Raw genomic sequence first — 15,658 nt, forward strand, 5'->3', positions numbered from 1 at the left:
AAAAATACGAAGACAATGTAAAATTTTTAACTTATTTTATATTAGTTAGAAAGATTTCATATTTATTAACATGTAAAAATAAATAAATAAAATGACACAAAAAGATAAACAAAAGATTTAATAACAGAATTTAATTAAAAATTATAAAAATTTTGAACACAAAAAAATAGTAAAAATTCGATGAAAAATAATCAAATTTGTGGAGACTTAATTAAGAAAAAAAAATTATAATGAAACTGTTAAATATTTATATTTTACAACGTTATTCATGAGTGATTACAAGAACGATTTTTTCATAAATAGTTTACATTATTAATAAATCAATAAAAATACATTTATTTACTGTGAATTAAGAATATAAAAATGACAATTACTCTTTATTCTTTGTTTGCGTTCTTCATACTACTTTTACTTTACGAAATTGTGAATATCGGATAAACGAACTTTGTTTAACGTACTCGCAAGGAAAATTGTACCACCGTCACCATCATAATTTTTAACCACGTAAGAGACAAGTAAATAATTTACCAACAATAACATATAGATAAAAAAATATATGTTTTCATCAAAATTAGAAGTTTGCAGTAAAAACTCAGCCTTGAAGTCTTGTATAATGGTTGAACCATTTGACAGAACTGGTAATATGTAATCACACACCTTATGGCAAATATTTATTAGTTTATGGACTATTGACTACACCCGTGCCTTTGGGGTATTTCTCACTGAAAAGCTACATAACAAATAACATCAAAATAGCGAGCAAGTAATGAATAACTGCTCAATTCTACAAGGAAGAATTGCACAACACATGTAAGGTAACGATACAACCCATGTTACACAAGGCATTTTAGAGAGAGGGTTGTCCAAGAATAACGTTTCACGAAGATGCCAATACAAAAAAAAGAAAAAAGTATCAGAAAACCCCTCAAAACGAAAATGCATCAGAACTGAGCAGTGGCATTCACAAAGATGCTAAATGTTTCATATTGAAATAAGCAAAATCTTGAACCTTCATTTTTCAAGTCCTTGCTGGAGAAAGTAAGCAGCAATAGCAAGTAGGATGATAAATACTGCAATCCACAAGCTCAGCCCTCCTTGAAACAAGAGAAAAAGTGAGTCGAGTGCAAAATTAACCTTTTACTTATAACATGATCAAATACAACATTCATTTAGTAAAATCAATTATATATTTTACTGAACGATGAGTCGTCTCTAATTTCTTTTGTATCATATTATTTTGTAAATTACTTTTTTTCGGGTGTGCGGTTGGTCAAATTTGGAAGTTGTTACCTTCGACTCTTTAGCCAAATCCAGAAAGTTTTGGATAAGCTATTTGAACAGAACTACGGAACGTGAATGATAAATATTCAACCAACCACGCTACAACACTATATTTTAAGCTAATATGACCCAATTTCACTTTGCAGGAATTGAAAATTTAGACTTGTCAGATGTTTAAACACGTGCTCGATACTTGAGAGTCTAATACCGAGTGTTATTGACAATACAGCATTATAGCCACGCACAAAAGGACTATACACTATGTACAAAGAGTTCTTCAAAAACAAGTATGTATGTGTACAGCAAGAACATGCAGAGTTAATCTGAGAACAAACTATGAAATATACACGTACCATTTGTCTTCTTCTCTTCAATTATTGTTACCCTTGCACTTGAATCCATGGATACCGAAGCCAAAGCCCTAAATACAGAAGCACAAATATGACTACCCTTAAACATGGCATAAGACAGCAAAGGGTAAATGACCATTTTGATATTTCAATGTGGGTGGTCACTGAAAAAACAAAAATTATGATTTAGCCTTGAATGTGTAAAATTTACAACAATTGTGTTTTGTCATTAAGTTGTTATGTTTAAGGATCAATTTGACCCTGAGTGATATTTTTTGAATGTCAATTTGGCATTAAGTTGTAAACTTCAAGAATCAATTTGTTAATATAACTGTCACTTTTTTATACATTTTGAGATTAAATAAGAACAGTCCGCCTTTGAGGAACTAAATTGTTACCAGTTTACCTATTTAGGAACCAAAATCATCATTATCGAACATAAAATTTCTACGGAAAATTATATAATACATAGTTCAAACCTTGAATCAGGGGAGAATGCTAAAGCAGTTACAATGCCAAGGTGAGCCTTTTTTATCATTGTCTGAATTCGCATATTTGTTGAATTTACAATTACAATGTCTCCTGAAGGTGTTCCACTGCATGGAAATCCACCAAAACAGAAGAAATAAGTTTTTGTCAAAGTGCACCTCGAGGTCTGAAAACCACAAAAGTCAAGGCACATTTTCTTCAAGTAGCTTAAGAAAAGATGGGGGTGCCATCTTAAGTAGTAGAAAAATGTACCATGCAAGAATCTTTCCATCAGCTGAGACATTAAATGCAGAGATTGCATCACGTATAATATGCTTTGAGCCCATCCTTTCCCATGTTTGTGTATTCCAGGTAAGGATGCTTCCACCTTTATCTATAGACAACAATAAAAACTTCGTTCAGTTAAAAGATACAAAAGACAGATAAGATAACTTTTCTCTGAAAAATTATTTACCTGTCATGGCAGCAATATACAAGACTTGAGTCTTGTCATTTGTTTGAGAAAATCTGCAAGAGCTAAAAGTTTCACGCTACATAAATTCAACAAAATATGATTAGAATACATAGTTATTGACAAAGCAATCACCAAACCAAATATGAGAATAATAGGGGCACATGTTTAACCCTGGTGTTAGAAGCCTTAATTATGGTCACAAAAACTGTATTAGTTGCAGTCTATGTGGAGGTTTCCTTCATAGTAGTCTTAAGGAAAATATTTAGTTACATATCTACAAGAGATATAACTTAAATAGAGTTCATACAATTTGAACAGTCTTCACGTTACTCATTGATTTTGTGGGTTTGAGTTAAATCCTAAATCCAAATCCAAAAATATTAGCAAAATCTATCTTAAAATTCGTTGTTGGGCAACCTTCACTGCCATGCTTGCTGCCCTTCTACCTTGCCTTAGTTGCAACCTATTTAGACATTTTCTTAATTGTGGTATCAAGGGTAGTTTTAGTCTAACAATCCTCAAAAACTAACTTTTAAAGTGAGAATTGTCCAAGTTTTAATTTAAGTCATATCTCTCATTAATGTGGGACTACACACCACCCTTGAGGCCAACAACTGAGGTGGGCTACGGGTAACTACCATTAAGGTGAAGCTAGGCAATATAGAATTTTCCCCACTAGATGTTAAATGCTAGATTTACTTGATACAACATGGTAGTTATGACTTTAAGATTATAACTAATTTCTACTTCAGATAAAGGTAACCTATTTGCCAATAATGACTAGAATGAGATCAAGACATATGGGAGTTATGATACATGGTGAACAAAGTTTCAAGAATAGCTATTATTTGGGATTTCTAATTACTCCTAGAATATATGCTGTTGCCTTTAAAATATTGGATCCTAACCTCCTATTTTTTGTCTCCTTAATTTTTCCCATTAGTAGGTCTCTACAAGGAAATCAATTCATCTTGTTTTCTTTGAGGTTGCTTTAGGATCCACTGAGCCTATTATCACAAAACTAGTAAATTCAGACCAAAAGTAATCTGCTCATTACATCTGTCAAACTGAAAACCTCCCATAAACACAGGTCTCGTCACTGAGTAAGTCAGAATTATTAATGATCATTCATAATAGATCAACATCAGCACAAAGCCGTTGGTTGACAGTGATGCTCTCTGACCACTGGTTCAACATGAACCAACCTAAATCACATAAAAAGAACATTTTATTATAAAATATATATTAAACTGGGCCAAGAGATATATTACTGAGAGGGAAGGGAACATGTAATATTATGCTATGCTATGAAACAAATGTCTTTAGTTGTTCCCCCCCTACTCTAAGTAATAGATGAATAATCACGTAGGTCCTGGATAATAATTGATATAGGAAAATTGTAAGCAAATGAGTATTATACAATATATAACAGCTATAAAGGTTTTAACACGAATGTATGAAAAAAATATTATGTATCTGATAGGATATAGGGTGATAGGTTATAATGGGTTTAGGATAGAAGGAAGAGAAAATAAGAGGGCAGTTAGGAGGGAAGAGTTATTTGGTAGGTAGTTAGTTAGTGAGAAGGGGAAGAGAAACTTTATAAATAGGAAGTGGGTTCTGTACAGGGGGAATTTATTGAGTGAATTTGTTGTAAAGACAGGATTTTAGCCTATAGAGGGAGGTTATGCTCCCAACCATTCTTTGTAAAGAGAGTTCTTTTACTGTGAATAATAGAAAAACTCATTCTTTCATTATTGTTTTTACCTACTGTTAGTGTTCTTAGTTAGGTTTCAAACCCAGGAACCTAACAGTATCATCCACAGTCTAGACAAATAAAAATTAAATATAACTTTTACTAGTTAATTGTGATTTATAAAATTTTCATATCTCTAAATATTATGTTAGTAATAGTATGGAGCAAATCCATGAAAATTTCATCAATTATCAAGAAGAGAAAAATTAAAAAAAGGCACATAAAGCTATCAAGCCCATGCAAAGTTTATCCAGTAAGATTTAATCAATTGCTCACATTTTCATTTGGTAGAGTAGATAAGACCATTGATGAAGAAACGTCCCAAACTCTGCAGGGGCCACCACTTCCCAAAGAGGCAAGTAATTTACCATCAGAACTGCCATACATGTAAAACCAAAATGTAAGGCACAATCCTTTTACAATAATGGGGTTTAAAGAGATCATTGTCATCTGTCATTTTTCCTTTATGAATTATAAGTAAATGAGTGAAAGAGTAACACATCTGTGAAATGCTGATGATTATATGCACATCAAACCTGAAATGTAAATCCTTCACAGAAGAATGAGCATTAGACTCGTTGAGAATAACTTCCATGCTAGGCCACTTGAAAACCCTTATATTTCCATCCTGTACTGCACCAAATTACAATATCATACCGCATTTCATTCCTTGATCAAAAAAGAAATTATCTACTAGTTAATGCTTATTTTTCAGAAGAATGAAAGCATTGTAATTCTGCAATGAAGAAACTTTAAAGCATATATATGGCACGCAACCACTGTCCAATAAAACAAGTTTCTCATCATTTAATATCAATTAGGAAAAAGTGAAAAACAAAGACAACATATCACATCATACAATGAATTGAAGAAATTGGAGAAGCATCAGGAAAGGTTACATTTTTAGATTTTGACAGCTTTTGAAGCAATGTTTGACAAACAAATTTGATGTTTGTGATCTCTTCAAACTGGTTCTCAGTAAACACAAACAATTTATTGAGAGCATATTTTCATTTCGACTTTGTAATACCATTTACTTACATCATATTCTTCTTAATGAGAATTTCACATTGGTACCATTTGTATGAAGCACAGTAAAACAAGTTTGGAATTTGGTTATTAATCAATTTGTATAATTCATAACTTGAAAATGAAGTGCAGAAATAATTAATTGGTGGAACTCTTTTCCAAAAACCATCTTTCCTTCATGTTGCTAAAAATTAACATCAAACTTATATTGTTTCTTTTGACTAAAGTAAATATAAAGGAAATCCATACCTCCCCACCAGCAGCTAGTGCAGTACCCTCCTTGTTGAATGCTAATGCTAATTGCTGTCCAACATCCTCCAACTGCGTGAGCACTTTATCTGACATCTTCAGACTCAACTTATGAATTTCAGAGCTCTTGTTTTGATAATCCCAGTCAAACCATCTATATAAACGAGGCATAATGCTGATCATAGTGTTCTATAGCTAGATGAAATTATAGAACAAAATGAAATCAAAGCTTCTTCTTGGTCTAAAATATCAGTTCAGCATGTAGATTATGGAGTGACAAAAATACCTTTACTTTCCTCTTTCTACTTTATTCTTGTGTAAACTTTATTAAATGAATCACTACTTTCATTTAGTTGGTGGAAACACTAGGGAAATATTTGGACAATTTACAATGGCATACACCAAACATCGAGCTACCAATCCCCTAAAAGAATTTAAAAAAATGAAAAGAAAATGATAATTTTCTAGATATTTTTGTACATTGACGTAACAATGTGCTTTTGTTATTTGCCTTTATTTTGTTCTGAAGTAAACAAATTTCCACAAAAAAGAAAACGAACTATACAACAGAAACTCCCAAAACTACCAAAACTGGGCAGTTATTTCCATGAAAACTGTTGTCCGGAAAATATGGCATATTCACATGCTAATTTTGTCAATCAAACTTTGCACTGATACTATAACAAGAGCAAAATTCAAGTTGCCAAAGATTCTCTTGCATCATTTCTATGGTCTTAGACAGAACTACTAATATACCATACTGTCTACTGGGTTTATCACCTTCCAGTTCAATATTCTGTAATATACAATAACAGATAATGTATATAAGTAAAAATTTCTTTAATCTATTCGAAACTAAGTCCTCACATAGTTTGATGAACATGAGTTACTTTCACACCTTAGTCAAGTCCAAATTCATTGAGACTATGAATAATCCTCATCCTAGTTGGTCAAGGTAAAAAAGGTTATATGATATACATAATTAAACTATATAGGGTGCACACAGTTCCTCGACATTCTAGACAGTCTTAATACTTCAGCATGTAAAGCTCACAATTTTGAATTGTGATTGTATTTCCTACCCAGTATTTCACACAACTTGGTTGGGAGGACGAAAATGAAAATTTATTTCCACATGGTAAAGTATAGATGAAACATGCTTTCATTTTCCAATTGATCAACCAAGCATTACTTCTACATCATGTATGCTCGAACTAGTCCAGGTTCGCTCATCCAAAACATTTGACACACAGATTTACACCTAGAAATGAATTCTATAAAGATATTAAGAAAAGAGGTGATGAGAAGCAAAGACCTGCAAACCTTTGGCGTTTCCATTGCACAAATAAGGCCATCACCCTGGGATTGAAGTGCCATCCTATAAGGCAATTCGGAATCAGTTCCTAACTTAAACACCTGAAATATTGATAAGGTTACTCAAACAAGAGAGTTTAGTATTATAAACACATGAACATCATCATTCTACTATCTTAGACAAACAAAAAAAATTTAATGCATCCTTTGCTCTCAATTCTAACAAATCTACTTCTTCAAAACAATGCACAGAATATCAAAATCAAGCAACTAGAACAGATTCCTCACATTCTAACAAAAATACATAGCAGTAATCCACATTGCATCACACGAAGAAGATCCTAATCCAAACCAGATCCAATTCCTCTAGTTTCGAAATTTTCGCCACAAAAATCAAATTCATAAGAATTGCGTAATCGAGCGAGAAGCAAAAGGAAAATTCGTACCGGTTGGCTGGAGAGAGAATTGGATGCAATATCGAAGTGCGCAATCACCAAAGCATTAGGAATACCACTGCGACCTGCTCCACCGCCACCGGTGAACAGCAGGTAGTTACCGGTGACCGACGCAGGCTCCGACTCCGCCTTAGTCGCGGGCTCTGACTCCGGTTCGGTGGAGAGCGCAGAGTTATGATCGGAGTCGGAGGAATCATCGGCAGTTTGAATTTGGCGCGATTTGATTAGATGTTGAGGAATCCAAGCAACGGAGTAGAATGGAACGCCGTATTTCTTCAAGTTGGGAGGGTCTGGGATTTGTCTTTTCCCCATTCTCTCTCTCTCTCTCAACTTTTTTTGTTTTGGCGTGAATTTGATTCAGCTGCGTGGATTTGTCAAAGCGTTTTCTGCTATCCTCGATAACACGGTAAGACCTTTTTCAATCTTTCAAACGCCCATCAATAATCAAAGCAAACAATAATCAACTCCCTTTTGCTAAAAAAAAAATACGAGAGGGAAGTGATTTAGAAAATAAAAAGAGAAATAGGTGAAAGAAAAGATAGTGAAAATATAGATTTTTTTGTATGGAAAAAATAGCATAAATAAAGATAATTTAATTGAAAAGATTAAAAATATTTAAATTATCTTATCTCCTCTGTGTAGATGTTAGGTAATGGACCTGTTTCATGTCGATGATTCATGATTTATTGTCTATATGTCCATGATTAATATTAAACATGATTTATTGGTTGGCTTTCAAAATATTAGTCAATCCAAAAGCAGTTTTTAACACAAATCAACCAAATAATTGTGTTAAGACATAATTAGAATGTAATTAGGTTCGTGATAAGTAAAAGTCCATTACAAATAGTATAAATAGGAGGTCTAGGTAAGATAGTTGGATTACATTTATTATTACAGTCAATACCCTTGCACACGGTCACATACGGACTTAACCGTCAAAGTGTCTTCTACAAGTACCACCCGAGCCGTTTAAGACGAATAGAATATACTTAAGAACAGATAAGTTGAAGACAAGAGTAACTAGAAGACCAAGCATTCAAGTAGTTAAGAGTGTCCAACTGGTCCTATAGAAACATTTTGGCATCCACCGTGGGGCGAGTGTGAATTTCTTTAATTCTCATGGTGACCACGAGACACATGACGAGCAACATAATAGTAGAAGAGGCATCAAAGGAGCAACAAATGGACCCTACAGTAATGATGAAAGAAATGAAGAGAGGAATGGATGAAATGAAAAGGAAGTATGAGGAGGAATTGAAAACCTTGTGTCAAGAATGCACTTATAAGGAATACGGAGTGAGAGAGCTTATACTTCCTACCCTAATTCAACCCGAGCTAAACAAACAACCACAATTAATCAGACCAGACAATTCAAAGAAGCAACATCGGTGGAAGTAATCATCATGACCTATCTGTCACGGTCATGGTGAACATATTGAGAATGCACTCATTTAATACTAATATCATGGGAGACTATCTTACCTAACAATTGAAAAATGTTAGTGTTTAAGAAGTATGATGGATCTACCAACTTGGATGAGCATGTTAATATGTTTGTCACCCAAATGACACTGTACACAACAAATGATGTCATATGGTGTAAAGTTTTTTTCACTTCTCTAAAAGGTGTAGTGTTAGGATGGTTTATGCGCCTCTCAAAAATGTCTCCAAAATTGAAAATAAAAACTATAAAGACAAAACGCAAGAATGTAGTAAAAGAAAAAAAAAAGTAAAGTAACTTATTGGAAATGAAATTATTGAAACAATAAATAAATAAAAAAAATATAAGGTGACAAAGTATAAAGATAATTATATCAGTAAATCATATTTAAATTGACTGTGCGATTTTATTTCATGGATTGCGTCTAATGAATTATGTCTAAAATTTATAAAATCAATTGAACGAACATATATAGTTATGAATGCTTAAAACCTTTGGTGAACAATTTACTAAGTATATTGTTATAGTGTATGAAATTTCTTTCTCCAGTTGAAATGAACTGGCCTTCAAAAGTATTTATGAAAGTATGAACGAATGAAATTAATACATGAGTGTTTCAAAAGAATTTTCAATAACAAGTTAATAATGAAATTACAAATTGTATTAAAAGGCTTATAACTTCAAGTATGATGAGGGATACAGTCTTGAGGACAATAAACTAAAGTATACTATACAAATATATTAATAAAGAAATTCATTTTATACGACTCAATGAAATGATGATGAAAAGATGATGGGTGAAAAAGTTGTAGTCAAGTGATTATTATAAAAGATGTTACTTGGTTTCATATGACAATTAAATTTGCTTTCACATATATTGTTTGAATTCATTTTGATTTTGATGAAAAATATATTAGGTATGAATACTTGTTTGTTTAAATTAAGTATGAAAACGAAAATGAGACGTAGGTGAGTATATACATATTTCTCACCTCCATACATTTTCTTATAATTGTTCATGTCCACATTCTAGTTTTTAATTAATAAAATACTCAATTTATTAGATAATCTAAAAACTTGTTTTCATTATTCTTTTTTATACTTAGTTTTCTTTCATTGAAGAAACTCTTATTTCTTTCTTTTTTTTTCACATAATTATTCATTCTCTTTCTCAACTAACTATGTAGGCTTCCAAGTGGAGCACAAACTGAGATCAGACTACCTATTTTTTCAATGAAAACATGGTGGCATTTCTACTACTTATTTGTGAAGGTTCAAATTATGATATATATTAGTTCTTTCCACAACTCCACTATGAACTTTCTATTCACTGTTCAACATAGTTGCATATATACATCAATGCAAACCTTGGAAAGCTGCTACAGTTTGCGACTTAAGTAACATATGTAGCAAATTCTTGACAAACGTGGTTATCAAAGATACATAACAAACATAACCTTAATACTATCAAAAGACAAAAACAACAATGCTTCCTTTTCAAGAAAAAACTATATTTTTAATCTTTTGGCATGTCATGCACATGTAGCTTTGTGTATCTGTATGTTCTCACAATTCTTATTCACGTGCACCAGAAAAGGATACACATAATGTAACTCAAGTTATTGGTAAAAAATCAAAATTTCCAAATATTTTTTTATTCATTGAAAATTCTCAAATAATTACACACATTGAGTAATTTAATTTCTTAATAAAAATTATTACTGTCCTGGTCTAAGTATCTCAGAGGATAAAAAAAAGAAAGTATATTTAAATTGTAAGACTATTGGATGTATTCAGACTTCAAAACAAATAATACCTTGATGTAGAAATTGATACTAAATATGTTATCTCAAGTTACTTGAGATCGAAATAATTACAAATATATTTTATTTTTCAACATATTAAATGAGTTTATTATTTATTTAATATTTATTTAAGAAAGAAGAAATATTTACAGCTACATCAGTGTAAGATATTCCGATCTTTGACTTCAGATATATTTCATTAATTGTATTTATTAAATTATAATAGAATGTAGCAATTTCACAGAAGTAGAACAACTGACAGAGACGGTTTCAGTTGAGTTCATGTACATGATTGCATTCAATTTTAGTTTTTATAAGTCGCTCCTTTATTCTCATCCAGAACACACTCTTATTTATGTATGCAAATGATTATATACCTTTCTATTGCTTTTTTTGGAACCAGCTGTTAGAACATATATCTTAAACTCAATTAAAGCTTGTGTGCAGTTCAATTTAGCTTTCCTAAACAATTTTATTTCAGAAGCGAATGTTATTTACATTGATTGAGTAGCATTGTGGATTACGTAGTACACTCTTTTGGGGTTTTATCTTTATATAAATAAGATATTCTCAAGAGATTTTGTTGAGTCAGAACATGGAAATCAACTTGAATGTCTAAATCAGCTTGTGTGTTGCTACATTTCTAATGTCTAAGTTCACAGCCAATAACTTGTTACCACACTTCAATTCACTGTCAAGGGCTGCTTGAGTTTGAAGAGAATCTAGGAAACAACAGGGTTTCAATTTCATGAGATAATAAATAGTTGAACCAACTTTTCTAAATAGTTGCATTAGTTAGTCCATACCAACTCTATTCACTGTGCCACAACGCTGCTGCTGCTTCTTTTTTTAAACTTTTTTTCTGCTATCTTAAGTTCAAATCAGTAGTACTCAGTCACAATGGTATATTCCACCTTGCGTCTTCCACGGTTGGTGTTTGTCTCTTCATTGTTGATGAAAGTGAAGCTACAGCCTCTCCAACTGTTAAGAAAAGGTATTCTGCTCGAATGAAGTCATTAGCATCATCTGATTTTTGCAGCTTATCTATCACCTCAGCCAGAGGATTCACCAACACAATCTGTCACAATTCATTACTCACAGTTGAGGTTAAATTCCTATCTATGAACTTGTGTAATGATTAAGTTTGCCAGAGTTTAGCGTACTTACCGAAACACCCTTCATTGTCAATGCGTTTTTCAAGTCCTTGAAAAGTGAGACTCCACTTGTGTCTATGGTACTCACAGCTGAAAATCCCAAAGATCATATCATTGATGCATATAATTTATTAGTTATGTATATCCCATTTTGCATACAAAGAATTGTAATTAACTCACTTAGTTACCTGACATGTCAAGAATGAGAAATTGAAGGCAGACGTTTTCTTTGATCGCAGCTTGTTCTTCTTCTACCCACCGATATATTCTAAGAATAAGTGCAAATGGTTAAATAACAGTGAGAACAATGACCAATGCAGCTGAGAAGTTTCACAAAGTCTATAAATCTGTAGATATGAAATCAACCTCTCGTTGAGATATGTGATGTTTGCAAAGTTGATGGGAGCCTTTATTCTTAAAATAAGAAAACCAGGTACTCTTATGGCTTCCTTATAATGATGAAGATCTCTATATATGTTTGTCGCAGGTATGTTCCCCAACATTACTATTTTAGGCCTTGTAATTTGCAGGAGTATCCTTAAAACTGATAATGCGACCTGATCAACAAGATCGTATTTCTGTTGTCAATCACATGATTAATCTAAGAGCTGCTAGAATGTTAAATCAAGAAATAAGAGCTCGTAATATTTATTCCCAACTTGCAAAAAGGGTACCGAAAGTTTCCACAGATCGAATACTGATTGATCTGGATTTTATCATTGAACAGTCTAAATTCTAAAAATGCAGAACTGTAGAGAAATTGCAGAAACAATGAGCTTACTGAAACAGCTAGGCCGATTTGGACAGAGATAAAAATGACACCAAAGAAGGCTGCCAACATCACAACGAAATCGAATTTGTCTACCTTCCAAATGAGATAAGCAGAAGGAATATCAATGAGGCCAATTACAGCTGATATTATGATTGCACCCAATATAACATTTGGCGTGTATTGGAACAAAGGCATCAGAAACAACAGTGTCACTAAGACTGTCACAGACATTACTACGTTGGACATTGCTGTTCTAGCACCTGCGTTGTGATTGATAGCTGAGCGAGAGAAAGATCCTGAAGTTCATAGTTTAAAGGGGTTAATATCATTGATTTTGACACCTTCATACATGGGCTTCACTAATTTACAAGGCTTTTTTTTAGGCTACGAACTCCAACCTGTTGTAACATAGCAGGATGTTGTGGAGCCAACCACATTCATGAATCCTATTGCCATCATTTCCTTATTTCCATCGACTTTGTAGTTTCTCATGGTAGCAAATGTTCTTCCCACTGCAATTCCTTCCTGTTTCAAAATAAATCCAATCCATATTACTGATGTGAGATATCGAAGAAAAAGGTATTTGTTAGAAGAATGAAACTTACTGTGAGGGATAAAATGCCAGTAATAAGGCCAGTTTTGATGGCCAGAGGCAGATGATCTCCTCGAAAGAGTAGCTTATCTGCTGAAGGAGGATTTACTCCTCTTTGCAATTTTCCAATCTAGCAATCACAGCAGCATGTAACAGAACATTGGTTTAGAGTGATGGTAAGATGTAGCTCTTAAAATTCATTGATAGTGATTACAGAAGCAATTACCACACTGATGCCATGACGTTGAGCCTTTATTGCAAAAGACAGGGCAGTAGAAATTATGACAGACACAAGAGGAGCACCAGCTGAGACCCAGAATAACTCTGGTTTCTTTATGCTCTGCACAAGTTTATTTTTGGTACAAGTCAGTAGAAATAAAAATATAGAAAACTTTAATGATATCAATACATCTAAAAGTAACTCTGGTTTCTTTACAAATATAGAAATAAAAATTAACTTTTTTTTTAATGATATCAATACATCTAAAAGTAAGTTGAAAGTCGTACATATAAAAAAAAAACATTTTTCTTACACTTATATTTTTTAATTTGTAATAACTTCGTTCAGAAAATAAAGACATACCGAAAAAAAGAATACAAAAGAATGCTTAACTTTAATGTGTTTTTCATGTGAATCTTGCACACTAATAAATAGTTTTAGTCATCTTATTTAATAATTTAATTATGTCATATATTAAAGCTATTATAAAATCAAAACAATATAATTGAATAGCTTTTGTATACTGATAAATTAAAGTGGTATGATTTTTTATTAAATAGTTACAAACAGTGTAAGATAAAAACATATAGTAAAAGATGAGAAATAAAAACATACCACGTGTCTTGCACCCAGCAGAAACACCAAGAAGCAAATCGCCATCACTATTGTTTGCCACGACCACTGCAAAAATAGCACATAACATTTTCCTTTAGAATAATAGTAGATTGAGCAGTGAGACGAAGAGAGCAAAAAATTTAGGATGAACCTCGTCGATGTTATTAAACACGGAACTCATAACAGGAACCAGGGCCATCTTGCTGGTGAAATGTTTGATTCCGAGAAGACCCTTCAGCTGTTGCAGACCTACAATTACAGCTGATCCACCCATGAACCCAATAAGGATTGCCTTCGATAGAAAATCAATGATAAATCCAAGCCTACAATCATTTTTGGTCTCAGTTTTTAATACAAAGCTTTGAATTTCAATGGAGATAAAGGTGAAAATGAAAGAGTGAAGAAGGAAATGATGACCTTAGAATTCCAAGGGCTGATTGAAAGATCCCAGCAAAGAATGTTGAAGTCAAGGCTAATTGAAGAAAGAGGTCAGGTTCTGCAGTGGGAGAAACTTCCTCATTCAGCATGGATCCTAGCACTAGGGAAGCAATTGAAACGGGTCCCTACTGCAAGATCCATTGAGCTTCCAAGAACAACATACACAAGGGGAGGAACAAAACTAGAATCTGAAATATTCACCAGAAGTAGTTCAAAGAACAGCACTAGTCAACAAAGCTGCTGATTTGCGAACTAAAATAAACATAGACTGCGGCCAAAATCAACACACTCACAGAGTCCAAAAATTGGAGGAAGATTTGCAAGCTTAGCGTAGCTGATTCCCTGGATGACAACACATAATTTAAGAACAAAACCAAGACAAAACAAACATCAAAAATATTTGTGTAACATATGTTAAGTAAACTTAAAAGTCTACCTCCATGTAGCGAAAATTTACACTCATTTATATCTTTTAAATCATTAAACAAACAAACTGAACTTGATGAAGGTCCAATGTGGTCACAATTTGAAAAGAAATTCTAAAATTTGAAACTCTTGCTAACCTGAGGGATGGCCAGACTTGCAATTGTGAGGCCAGAAATAAGGTCAGATTTGAAGAGTTTGAGGTTGTAAGTAGGAACCCATTGAAGCAAAGGGAATAAATATTGAGCACCAAGGATTAGTTTTCTCTGAAGAGGTTCTCCCTTAAATTGGCGAAGAGGGTCATCAGGGAACAGAATTTCCTTGACCTTGGCGAAGAACTTCTGAAAGCTGCTCTTGTAGGGTGGTGGAACAACTTTGTGTACTTTGATGAAACCCGAGGTTCCTTCCTCTAATGTTACTTCAACGAAATCCGTCTGCATGGTGCTATTGCTACGTTCCATGGATCCAAACTAAACTGCTGAAAATTATGTGATGCTGCGCATACCTTTCCTTTTCATGTCATGTCAGCAATGCTTCTGATTCTCCTTAGTTTCTTCCATTAATTTGCACCCTCAACAAATCCTACACAGAACAAGAGGTTATCTGCTATAAATAAATGTCGCGGACTTGTAACATTAGATATACACATCCACTTATATTGTAACGAGGAATATTGCTCTTGTAGAACTTCTAAGTAGATATAAACTCAATAATACTTTCTGTGTTACCGTGGGCTTATAGCTTACCAATGTGATATCATACGGTGACAAACTGGATAAGCATTAAGTTTTTAGCTTACCAATGTGATATCATACGGT

The 15,658-nt window shown here is 33.1% G+C and overlaps 1 protein-coding gene and 1 pseudogene across 3 annotated transcripts; both read right to left on the reverse strand.

Annotated features, from left to right (window-relative positions):
* Positions 1-541: 541 nt before the first annotated feature.
* STL2P (SEC12P-like 2 protein) lies at positions 542-7,829 on the reverse strand. Of its 2 annotated transcripts, none has more exons than XM_047295305.2 (11): positions 7,369-7,829; positions 6,924-7,024; positions 5,609-5,762; positions 4,867-4,958; positions 4,607-4,706; positions 2,575-2,650; positions 2,373-2,493; positions 2,111-2,227; positions 1,635-1,702; positions 1,010-1,091; positions 542-784 (listed from the first exon to the last, which is right to left on the reverse strand). In XM_047295305.2, the coding sequence occupies exons 1-10, from the start codon at positions 7,687-7,689 to the stop codon at positions 1,012-1,014; spliced, it is 1,230 nt and encodes a 409-aa protein (XP_047151261.1). In that variant the 5' UTR covers positions 7,690-7,829; the 3' UTR covers positions 542-784; positions 1,010-1,011. The 2 variants fall into 2 exon arrangements, with proteins under 2 accessions (XP_047151261.1, XP_047151260.1); XM_047295304.2 differs by having other exon boundaries at positions 1,010-1,094; positions 7,369-7,828.
* Positions 7,830-11,210: 3,381 nt separating this feature from the next.
* LOC124823153 (putative sulfate transporter 3.3) lies at positions 11,211-15,334 on the reverse strand (annotated as a pseudogene). Its single transcript, XR_015782203.1, has 13 exons — positions 14,981-15,334; positions 14,711-14,759; positions 14,397-14,605; positions 14,131-14,302; positions 13,980-14,045; positions 13,371-13,484; positions 13,158-13,274; positions 12,951-13,077; positions 12,562-12,848; positions 12,147-12,337; positions 11,969-12,048; positions 11,800-11,870; positions 11,211-11,704 (listed from the first exon to the last, which is right to left on the reverse strand). The product of XR_015782203.1 is annotated as a putative sulfate transporter 3.3 (transcript).
* Positions 15,335-15,658: the final 324 nt, after the last annotated feature.

The sequence above is a fragment of the Vigna umbellata genome, chromosome 9 (assembly GCF_029865625.1).
Source record: "Vigna umbellata cultivar VRB3 chromosome 9, Vumbellata_1.0, whole genome shotgun sequence".
In the NCBI taxonomy this organism is placed as follows: domain Eukaryota; kingdom Viridiplantae; phylum Streptophyta; class Magnoliopsida; order Fabales; family Fabaceae; genus Vigna; species Vigna umbellata.